The sequence below is a fragment of the Equus quagga genome, chromosome 6, assembly GCF_021613505.1.
Source record: "Equus quagga isolate Etosha38 chromosome 6, UCLA_HA_Equagga_1.0, whole genome shotgun sequence".
NCBI classification, from domain to species: domain Eukaryota; kingdom Metazoa; phylum Chordata; class Mammalia; order Perissodactyla; family Equidae; genus Equus; species Equus quagga.
The window spans coordinates 95,291,743-95,303,681 of NC_060272.1; the positions used below are offsets into that span (position 1 = coordinate 95,291,743).

The window sequence follows — 11,939 nt, forward strand, 5'->3', positions numbered from 1 at the left end:
GGTTTGCAATGGGAGTGGTTCTCCCAGTGGGAAAGAGTTTTATCAGTGACGCATGATAATGAAAAGCAGATGTATGAGAACTCTCTGTACTTTCCTCCCAGTTTTGCTATGAACCTAAAATTGCTCTAAAAAATAGTCTATTAAATTTTTTTTAAAAAAACAATCAAGGAAAGAGAAAGAAAGACTGGTGGTTAGTTGGTGGAGGCGTTATTTTTCAGTTCTCTGAAGATAGTGCACTCCTTTATTGCCTGCACCAGCGTGGACCCACTTCCATCACCCCACCCTTGGCATGACATTAACAGTAATAATCATTATTTTTCAATTGCTCCATTGGCTATGCAGATATTCAAATGAGTAGCACCTTAATGAGAAAGTAAAGTTCGTTAGTATGATGATGATCGATCATTCCATCTCTGTTCATGACTGGGTGTTGAATGACTGCTGGGACCAAAAGCCGCAGATCTCGGGCTCTCTGTGGCTCTCTCCACTGAGCTAAGCAGCCACATCATCGCCACTCAACATGGCTGCAGCTGAGTGGCTTGGCTGTGAGCAGTCCTTCTGAAGGGCACCTCCCACACCCCAGCACATGGGGACATCTTCCATGACCCACAGACCAGGGCAAGTCTTGTCCCCAAGTCACCAATGGGTTAGCTTCCTTTCCTTTGCCTAATGAAAGGTTCTCTTTCCTTTGAGTAGGAAAATGCCCAGCTAATCAGAGAAGTGGAAGTGGACAAGGTCTCTGCACTCTCCAGGGACCAGGTAGAGGCCATCAAGCAGCTGTGGCAGGACCCAGGAATCCAGGAGTGTTACGACAGGAGAAGGGAATACCAGCTGTCAGACTCTGCCAAATAGTGAGTACAGAGCCCCGGGCATGGCTGCCCAACCAGCTTTCAGGGAGGCAGGGCCACACTTCAGAGGAGCTTCTCACTAGGGAGAAATGAGCTGCTTGCTAAGATGTGGGCACTCCAGGGCCACACTCCCTCCCTCCCGTTCTGTATCCCCCTCTGACTTCTTGGTGTGTCTCTAACCACCTCCTGAAACTTTCAAACCCCCTGTGGATCCCCAGATCTCTCTCCCTGCCCACACCTACCTGTCCTTGCTGTGTTCTAAGTCTCTGTCCTTTTCAATGAAAGGCTAAATCAAATGTGGGGTTCCCGTGGTGGGATCGATCTCATTTAGGGTGCTGCAATGATCTGATCTGCTTCTTGCTTCTACTTTCTTCCTCTTCATATCTCTCTGCCTTCTGGTTTCCTGATCACTAGACAGCAGGTCCAGTTGCCCTAAAATTGGCAATCAGTTGAGACCGGCGGTGTAACAGGCCCGTCGTGGCTGGTCTGATGCTGCCCTCTAGTGGGTAAGACAGGCTCTGCGGGCCCAGCGCAGGCAGGAAGCTCAGTCTTGGAGCCCTTTGTTTATTGACTTCCTGTGAAGGCCTACACACTATATTTTGGATCCATAAAGCTCTAGTTTTAAATCATTAATCCCTGAAGGTAAAACGAAGTAGATGGTCCAGCATGCAAACCAACCCAGAGAGATCACAGAATTTCATCTTCTTCAGAAAAGTTCCCAAGGTAATGCCTCCCATCGCCTACGTCACTGATCTTGTTCCTTCTCAAAGAGGTGATGATACCTGGTTCTGCAGCTCAGCTCCTCCCCCTTTGCCCCACATCTCCTTCCATCCTCTGAGCGCCCCCCAGTCCTTTCCTGAGATGCCTGCCCTTTCCTTCAGGGGCTGCCCTCGCCCTCTGAGCTGGCGTTGGTGGTGGCTCACCCCCATCGTCTGGACAAGGCAGTGGGCGGGAAAGGAAACTGCAGTCTTACCTCCTCAGTTTTGGTGGTCTCCCTTTGGCATTTGTCTCAGGCTGCTTGATGTCATTAATCCACGTTGGCACAACCAATCTGAGTACAGGAAAATTTAGGTGCAAAAGAGCAGCAAAACAGGAAAAGGAAATAAAAGGAGCCCGATGAGGGGTTGGATCAGCACAGAAAAGAGCCAGGAGGAAGGAAGGCAGAGTCCCAAAGAGGAGGGCAGATTGCCTTTGACAGCTGTGGAGCCAGGGACAGCTCCGAGTGGGCCAAGGCACCCCTGACACAGTCTAGTGTCATTTGCTTCTGTGAAGGCCCTGGGATTGGCTGGGGTTCTTGATGTAGATCCACTTGGCAAAGACCCCCTGGAACTGCTACAGAATTCAAGGGAGCCCTGAACACTGGGCCAAGTCCATTGAGAGGGGTGTGGAGTGGCTAAGTGGTGGACAGAGCTGCCACAGAGATCGTGGCACTCCTAGATCCAGACGGTTGCCTGCCTTTGCAACTGGCGAGACTTGAGGCGCTAGTGCACTTCCGCGGTCCAAGTCAGTGGTTGTCGTCCACTCTGCTAGGGCTGTCTGCTTATTTGGACAGGCATCCAATTCACAAAAATGGGCCAGGCACTGTGGTAAGGGCTGCAGGTACAACCAGTGCTCTTTGCGCTCAAGGAACATCCAGGCTGGTGGAATGAGACATGGATAAATGAAAAAATCACAGACATGGAAGTCACGGTGATAAGCCCTGGGATCATGGACGAGGCATAGGTGGGGGGTTGCGGAAGGTGCCCCAGTGGATTGCTTCCTGTGCTGAGGGCTGCACAATGAGTAGGGTTTGCCTGTTACCTCTTGGCTCCCCTTCATGCCTCCTGCTCAGCCCCGGGCAGACCTAGGCCGCCTCTGCTTGTGTGGGGAGAAGGCAGGACCAACCTCAGTCTGGAGGGAGTGCTCAGAATCACCCACTCTGTTGTTGGCCAGGGCTTGGGTTACAGTTATTTTACTCAAAAATGCCCTTTATAAATGACATACTTTTTTTTTTTTAAGTGTCCTCTCATTTTACCATAGAAAAAGTGATATCCTTTAATCTTAGGGCTTTAACATATGGCCAAAAATAATCCAAGCTAAGTTTTGGGTTATTTTAGGGATGTTTAATTTCCCAGGGTAACAGAAAACTTTCTTGTTATTTTGAAGGAACTTCCTGTTGGCCTGTTTTATGCCTTTATATTTTCTTAGAAACTAATTTATTGAGCAAAGCGTTTGAGATCAACATCTACATTCTATAGTGTTCTTGGATGAGGGTGAGCGTGGGAGGGAGAAGGGCCTTTGGAGGGAGGAGGACAGATGAGACGTCAGATTGTGGTCCAGCTTAGAGCCAGGAGGAAGAGATGGAGTGACCTGCTGATTTCCCAGAAGGCTCTGCTCCATGTTCTCATAGGGGGGCCGGAGCATTAGCTCTCAAGAGAGTCACTAATGGAATCCATGAATCTGAGTGGGGGTTGCGTGAGTCGGGGTGACTTCTTTGGAGTGAGATGGACATTTTTCCCTTCTCTAAAATGAGTCTCAGTGCCTTGTTCTCTAATATCACAGTTACCTGACTGACATCGACCGGATCGCCATGCCGTCATTCGTGCCAACGCAGCAAGATGTGCTTCGTGTCCGAGTGCCCACAACTGGCATCATTGAGTATCCATTTGACTTGGAAAACATCATCTTTCGGTATGCATGTCTCCCCAGCATGTTCCATGAAGAATTTGCCTGTCTGGGCTTGCAAGTCCCCAAATGGATTCTTAAATATGTTATTCCTAATAGAAGTTATATCTCTTAGGGCAATATGGCCCTCTTCATCACAGAGTATTTAGAATTGTAGTAGGTCTCAAGTCCTAGAATGCAGAGGAACTCATCTTTTATTCCCCTTAGAGAATAAGGGTTTCCTCCCTCATGTCTGGAATGATTCTTATGTGTAAAATACACACACACACAGACGTATATTTTTGTAACCCACAGATTGAATATACTGTGGTCTTTTCCCTAAAGTTGAATAATATTTCTCTTCCCTTTCATTCCCTTCTTCGAGATTTATCCTTAAAAAAAGAAAACTAAGAATCAATACAAAAATGTGTATTAAAAATTATATAAGATAATATACATAAATTATTTACAGCTGTGTAAAAATGTATGAATTTCCATGTGCAAATATAGAAAATACTTTTAGGATGGCTTAAGTAGATGTTCCATGCATTTAATTATGGCAAAAAAACAAATAATCCTATGGTTTTGTGCAATGCAGAGCACTGCAAATTTCCAAGTACTTTTCTATCCATTAGCTCCCTTGTTCCTCCTAATAGTTATTACACGTGCTTGCCTAGTTGAGACGACACAAGTGCGGTCCTGCCACGTCCAGGTCCTGTCTGTAAACTTGGTCACATCTCAGTGCATCTAGAGCGTTGTTGCATTGGGGGAGCCCTCTGGTCGAGCCCCTCGAAAGTCTGCATCTTTGTGAGCACATCCTCTGTGCTGTGTGCCCAAGAATTTCTCTAAACCTTTTCAGAATCAATGCTGCTTGCAACTTCCAAAACGTGTATCTGGTCCACAGATGTATTCTCTTCAGCTTACTTGGTGTTTTAAAAAACTTTGGAGTCAACATTTAAAAATGGGGGTATTTCACTTAAAGCATATGATATCTAGTTTCTCTTGGAAAGTTGGAGCATGTGGTCGTGGTGAACCTGCGTTTTTGTCCAGCAGCAGTTGGCTGCAGCTGTGTAGCAGCCACCGCTTTAGACAGGGCCCTAGCACTCTCACAATGCATGCTTTTCGATTTTAGAGCAGCCCTCTAGACTCATTTCCACAAACTGCCTGAGCCCTGGAACATTCGAGCTTGTGATTGACTCTTGGGCTATGATTCCCTGAAATCCTTCCCAAAGACACAGATAAAGGCTTTGATTTCCATATTGGAAGAGGGCACTGCTGGTCTTTCTCGGGAAGGAGAGGTGGCGTCTACCTCACGCAGAAAGGATTTGTGGATAAATTAGAGGAGCCATGAAAACAGGAAGGGGCAGGGGCCTGAAGAAAGCTGAGTGGACCTGGGAGACTGCCTGCCGTTCCGCCCCTTTTGTGTCTGGTGTCCTGGCACTCTGCAGTGCTCTCACAACACCCAAGTAGATGCTTGTGCTTTCTGCCTGGACTACAGCAGCAGCTACCTATCTAGTGTCCCCAGGCAGGCTTCACCCAGGTGACCTCTGCATCCGTCTTCAGTAACATCACTTACATTCTGTTGCTCCTTTGCTAGCAAACATCCTGTGATTCTGCATTGCCTAAAGCAGTGGTGCTCAAACATTTTAATCTTAGGACATCTTTTTACTCTTAAAAATTATCGAGGACCCTAAGGAGTGCTGATATCCATGGTATAATGAATTCATGTCCTTTTTCCCCAAAGAGTCATGTGTTCCAACCTTTGAGATCTGTGTTTCTATTGAACAGGATGGTGGATGTTGGTGGCCAGCGATCTGAAAGACGGAAATGGATTCACTGCTTTGAGAGTGTCACCTCCATTATTTTTTTGGTTGCTCTGAGTGAATATGACCAGGTCCTAGCTGAGTGTGACAATGAGGTATGCCGGGTGGGGAGTTTGGTTAGCTGAGGAAGACAGATCTATTTCCGCAGTTTGCGAGAATCCAGCCAGCTTTGGCACTATTCCTCTATTCCTTAGGTTAAATTGTCTTGCTACTCAAAGTCCTTAGACTAGCAGCACAGGCTTTACTTGATTGCTTTTGAGAAATTCATACCTATTGAATCAAGCCAGACCAAAAAAATCAGAATCTGTCTTTTAACGAGATCCCAGGTAATTCAAATCCACATGAAAGTTTGAGAATCACTGGCCTGGAAATCTGGTTCTTAAATTTGGATGCAGATAGGAATTCCCTGAGGACCTTAAAAAAAAAACCTGGCACCTGGGTCCAACCTGAGATTCCGATTTAATTGGTGGTGGGTGTGGCCTGAGCATGGGGCTCTAATCTGACGTGCTGCCAAGGGTGGAGCCACTCAAAAGCATTGGGTCTCAGCCTTAGCTGCAGATTGGAATCCCCTGGGGAATTTTTGAAAAAATACCATCTTTTGGACACCACAGTAGAGATTCCTATTTCCTGGGTTTGAGTTGGAGGTATCTTTTTCAAGCTCCCCAAGGATGCTAATGTGTAGCCAAAGTTGAGCTGTTTCTAATAAACTTTATGTGAGAATAGGCTTCCCAACCTCCATGGCCCATGGTGCTCCCCAATTAGGTGCCTAGCTGAGTTGGCATGGGGAGTGGTTGCAGGTGCTTGGAGCTGTCCTGGGGCCTCCTGGGATGGCATCTGCCCTTCACTTCGCCTGGAAAGGACTCCCTCAGGGCAGCTGGGACTGACCCACCCAGTGAGGCATTCCGTGTCCACTGCAGAGTTGCCAGAGCACTGGGGGGGTGGGACTCCATGAGCTGGGTCTGCCTGGGAAGTGGAGAGAACCAGCACGGTCACGTCCCTGTGAGAGGGGGTGGTATTTTCTGTGGGATACCATGGTCTTTCATTGTCCTTTCCCCTACCCTTGTACAAAACCTCTTGACCTTTTACAAATGTCTCTTACTCCTAGGGCATGGAAGTAAATCAATAAAGAACTCTGTCCAGGATTAGGCAATAACTATGAACAAATTATGTCTTGTGTTTCTTGAGAGCAGGCTTTTCTCTGAGGAGCACAGTTACATTAGCTAATTAGTGAAGGATTAACCCATTTACTAGTGTCATTGTGCAAAGAAGAATAGAAATCTTGGCTGCCGCCCAGCTCTTCCAGTGGAGAAATTTTTTTAAAAAGCAAAGGCATCCAGTTATCAATATGAAAGGTTAGCTCCAAATTTGTCTTGGGAATTACTTATGACGTTTCCCAGGGAACTCAGAAGATCAGTCAGGTGTGCGAGGGACAGGACCTCAGCCCGATGTGCTTAGAAATTAAACAAGATCGCAAGGTACTTGGAGAAAAATTAAGCGGTTGCCACTCAGACTTTTCCCTCCCGGTTGTAGATATGCTGCATCCAGTGTCTATGCTGTCTAGGAGTTGTTTTTTTCTTGGAGATCATTATTGATAAGAGCATAATAAATTTTAAAGAAGCTTTCAAAACAAGTGAGGGGTTATCTCTCTGGTAATAAATTCCAGATTTTAATCCCCTAAAATGTCCTGAGCAGGAGGGTGAGCCCAGATGTCTGGGAGTTGTAGGAAATGGAGGTTTACGGCACGTCTCTCCGGAGCGGGAGCACTGAGCTTTGACGTTTTTCAGTCTGACTTCCTTCCTCCCTAGAGGGACGTTCTGGTTTCTTTCCTCTTAGAAATACTTGAGAGAGCAGAATGCCATATAGAACAATTATTGTCACCAGATAAGATTTGTATGAGCCCTATCTGCTCTCCATAAATTAAGAACATTTAATATTTTCTTGCCAATGTCTAATGTTCATAAATTATTACTGTCTTTCTACCTAATTTCCGCCAAATCCTACTATTACATGGGCTTCGGAAAGTCTTTAAATTTTGTGAACAATACTGTGCTCATCACACAACAGGGGGCGCTGTTCCCCTTGCAGAGCTCACCTGTAGTACACGCACATAAAGGATCATACAGAGTGGGTGCTCAGTAGGGTTAGTTCCCTTCCCGGCCAGCGTCCAGCATTCCTAAGGGTGCTGGCCCTACTGGAAGAGTCTGCCTTCCTCTCATTGTCCTATGACTCCTGACGTACAGTCTGGGAGCCCACACCCAATTAAAGTGGGTGTCTCAGGTCCAAAGCTGTGAATCTCCCATGCTTGGTAATCCCAATAATTATGTGCACAAAACTTTGGTCAAATATGAGGCTGAACCTTCTTGTTCCAAATTGCACAAAAGCCTTTCTTATATCCTTGTGTGTTAGCTGGGGCTAGAGAAGAGATGGGGTGCTTCAGGAGAGGAGACTCAGCAGGGGGTGAGTAATGAGAGGGTGGGATGGGGGGAAATAGAAGCAGAAGGCCCGGTGTCCGGAGGGGCCCCACGTGCTCACCAGCTTCAGCAAGGACAGTGACCCAGAGACTGCAGCTGGGTGAGAGGAGCACAGACGGATGCAAACAGCTGTTTAGCATGTTGTTTCCAAAGTGTCGCTTTTCTTTCTCGTTAACCCTCAGTCCCTTGTTTCTCACTTAGAACCGCATGGAAGAGAGCAAAGCCTTATTCAAAACCATTATCACCTACCCCTGGTTTCTGAACTCATCTGTGATTTTGTTCTTAAACAAGAAGGATCTTTTGGAAGAGAAAATCATGTACTCTCATCTAATTAGCTATTTTCCAGAATACACAGGTAAGTGAGTGTCCATCTTGTGGACCTCCCTGGCATTAGTCCAGAGTTCTTAACACGCTCACAGGGGCCTCCTTCATCTGCCTCTGACAGACGTCCTGACCATTCCCCACCTTTGAAGGGAAGCTCCAGTTGTATCAGTGTGTGTCTTCGCCTCAGCACCTCCACCTCTGCCTCTCCCAGGGCCCAGAATGTATTTGCCACCTCCTTTTGCCAGCTCTACTTTGTTCTCCGAGACCTAGCTCAGGCACCTCTCCCTGGGGGCAGTCCTGCTGCCCCTCACCCCACCCCATCTGCAGTAGGCGTGCCCCCCTTGGCAGCCTGGGCTCACCTTGCTCCCTCTCGGCCTTCCTCACACTGGCTGTTCAGTGTCTGCTGGCTCAGCCCTCTCCCCAGTCGGCTCCTGAGGGCAGAGACTGTGCCCGACTTGTCTTTGCATTCCTAGCGCCCGTCAGAGCACCTGGCACTTTGTGTGCGTCGGTTAAATTGTCGCAGCCCTGTTACCACTGTAATAAAGACTCTGAAGTTCTTTATTACATGACCTGTCCAAGGCAAGAGAGTTTATGCCCGTTGCTAATTATTTCTGGTACAAGAGGTCTCAAATATTACTAGGTTTGACATTTGGAGGAGTAGTGTTTTAGCACTCTCCTTTTTCCTTTTATTATCCGTACTGGCGATGTGGTATAGAGCCCTCAAACTTGAAAATCAGACTTGGGCACCTAAGAGTGTTAGTTCCCACATTCTTCCTCTTCCGTCTCCTAGCCCACTTCTGTCTGCCTGAGTTAATAAGGATTACATCTCTTCAAAAGTGGTCTAAATCAGAAAATTAAATCGCGTCACTATTTTCCAACAAATCTCCTTAAAATACAATTTTTAGATACTAGTGGACACTTTAAAATACTTTTACGGGTTCATAATGAAAAATAATGCCCCAGATAAACGATTCTCTAGAAATGAGATAGCCCAAAGAAGGATGCCAAATAAGAACAAGAGTCCATTGAAAACGATTTTTGAGAGGACCTGGTGGTGAGTTGGTATCTTTCTTCTTTATTCCTCTAACCGCACTCTTGACTAGGACCAAAGCAGGATGTCAAAGCTGCCAGAGACTTTATCCTGAAGCTTTATCAAGATCAGAATCCTGACAAAGAGAAAGTCATCTATTCGCATTTCACGTGTGCTACAGACACAGAGAATATCCGCTTTGTGTTTGCTGCCGTGAAAGACACAATTCTACAGCTAAACCTGAGGGAATTCAACCTAGTTTAAAAGCCGCTGTCCACTCCTCGCCCATACCAGAAGACAGGATTTGTAAGCTCTTTGTGTTTTGTTTGCAAGTGCTTCTGACATCATCCACCCAGCCCAGTGGGTGGCACCACGTCCATCATGCAGGCCACACGGACAGAGATGGGTAATGGAGCTTCTAAGATATTTGAGTTTAGCAAAAATTTTTCCAAGTCTTTATTTCCAAATTGTTTATATATTTCTTCTCTTGACTTTTGGCTGTAAGATTTTATGTAATTTTTGAATTTGATATTTTACAAAGCCATTGTGATTTACTGTTTTTTTTTAAAAAATTCAATTTGTGTGTTTAATAATAGCCATTAAAAAATCACATAACAGAGGAGTCTGTTAACTTATAGATCATGACTTGAGACCTCTAGGATTAATCTGGGTGACTTCTATTTTAAAGAAAGTTAATGGGTTTGAAGCTTTTTATTAAATCTTGCAATTTAGAGACATTTTTTGAGTGTTTCTTTCTTTTCATGCTAAAGTATAATGCCTTTATGCCACCAAAGATTCTTTTAAAGTTGGTTCTTTTTTTTGTTCACTTTCTAAGCCAAATTAATGACTATATCAGTATGTCTAATTTAGTTTTGCCACAGTTTGATCACCGTGAAACCAAAGCTAATATAAAGTAAATGGACTCTAGATAGCATATATGTTGCACTGGTAAAAAAAGTGTGTGTGTATGTGTGTGTATATATATATATATATATATATATATATTACAATGTATATGACCAGGTCTTATAAAATTATGGAATGGCTAGGAGCCCAAATTGTTTAACAAATGTAAAGTAGCCCCTGCCAAAGTTCTGATGGGCACCAGGGATTTGCTGTCTGAACCATGTATTCTGTGCCTTTCTGAGGTGGCTAAGAATATACCCTTCTGCCATTAGCATTGGATTATGTTGTGTTTCTTTAAGCTCATGGTTGACTGATGATTCTGTTCCTTCCTAAAAAGAAAAATGCTTTGACTTTAATAGTTAATAACACAAACTTTCTAAATATCCTTGTAGGGGAGGAAAAATAATTTTCCTTCTACCCTTCTAGGTTCTTGGGTGAGACCGCTCCTTTAATAAAAGACAGATTAACAGGAGAAAAACCTGTATAGAAGTTTAATAACATGTATACCTCCTGTATACATGGGAGCAACCCAGGAAAACTGAGTAACTCTCCAAAATGGCCCAAGCTACCAACTTAAATATCATCTTCAGCTAAAGACACAAGAGAGACATTTGGAGGTGAGGAAGGCCAGTCTTGGGAAGTTACCAGGAAAAGTACAGTAAACAAGGGTAAGGTTGTTATATAGATGTAAGTTGGGCACCTTCTCCATTGATAAGACTTTCTTGTGATTTAGAGTCATCCTTCTCTTCCTAGCACAGAGAGGAAGACAGCCTTACAAATGGAGATTTCTCTTCTAAAGGTAAATTTCCCTCACAAAAGGGTAACTTCTCTGAAAAGTTTTCAGCACTTTTCCTGTGTCTGCTGTTTCTTAATAATCAGCTCAAAATAATCCTTATGCTAAAGAGGCGTATTTAAGGGGTGGCATATTCTGTTCCCCTCAGTCCTGCCTTTGAAACTTCACAGGAAAGTTTCACAGTGCAGAGCTGAGTTGATAGATTGCTCTATTATTTCATTGAACCAGTCTTTTAGTCTTGAGAATAGGTCAGTTCAGTTAAACAGTGGTGTCTCATTTCAGGAGCTGGTGCTGCAGGTGGGCTCCCAAAGTTAGGCTTAGATGGCGTGAGCAATCAGGTATTTAATAAGAGGCATTTCTATGGAAACAAAAAGAAAACAAAGTTAATGGTTGGAACAAATTATAAACCCAGTCTGAGTCCTGAGGGCAGCCTGTCGGAAGATTTCTAGATGTGAGGGTTGAAACATCCTTTGCAGTTTGTATGTCTCCGATGTCATCAGGTGTTCAGATTAACTTTCTGAGCGGCCTGCACAGCAGCGGGTACAAAGGTTGTCTAACCACGAGCGATTGTGGTATCTCCCTGAATCTGATAGGAAGTTGTTCACATTCGGTTTGCAGGGCTTTGGGAAACGGTTTTGCAAAAGCAAAACAATAACGTCTGTAAATGAAAAAAGACTTAAAAATGGCCCTGGTTAAAGATCTGATAAAGAATTCATTATAATGCAATTGGCGAGGAAATTTGGTTATTTCTCTGACGTACATTTTAAGATAACTAGAATTACAAGTGATAACATTATAGCAGGACATATCAGATTTCCAGGAATTTCATACAATTTGTGGAACACATATATTAATAATATGTATCCACACAAATATAACCTAAACAAAGTTTAGTATCACTTATCTTGCCAATGTTTCCCATGTAATATAACAAAAGCCTAGTTGGTTTAATATCTCTTTTTACAAGGAGAGAGAACAAATCTTGAGATGTTCCAGGGACCCTCTGGAATATCCCAAGTTAGTTCAAGGTCAAAAAGACTTCATTTAGAATTTGCTTCTCAGAAGTTTGTTAAAAATATCAAAAGTTTTGGAAACGACAAA

The 11,939-nt window shown here is 44.5% G+C and overlaps 1 protein-coding gene across 1 annotated transcript in view; it reads left to right on the forward strand.

The window, feature by feature from the left end:
• The window catches only part of GNA14 (G protein subunit alpha 14), a 162,141-nt gene extending 151,691 nt beyond the window's left edge, over window positions 1-10,450 (forward strand). Inside the window, exons 3-7 of the mRNA XM_046664377.1 lie at window positions 697-851; window positions 3,390-3,518; window positions 5,280-5,409; window positions 7,987-8,140; window positions 9,213-10,450. Coding sequence (XP_046520333.1) covers window positions 697-851; window positions 3,390-3,518; window positions 5,280-5,409; window positions 7,987-8,140; window positions 9,213-9,403 — 759 coding nt within the window. The 3' untranslated portion in view covers window positions 9,404-10,450. The remainder of the gene's footprint in view (window positions 1-696; window positions 852-3,389; window positions 3,519-5,279; window positions 5,410-7,986; window positions 8,141-9,212) is intronic.
• Window positions 10,451-11,939: the final 1,489 nt, after the last annotated feature.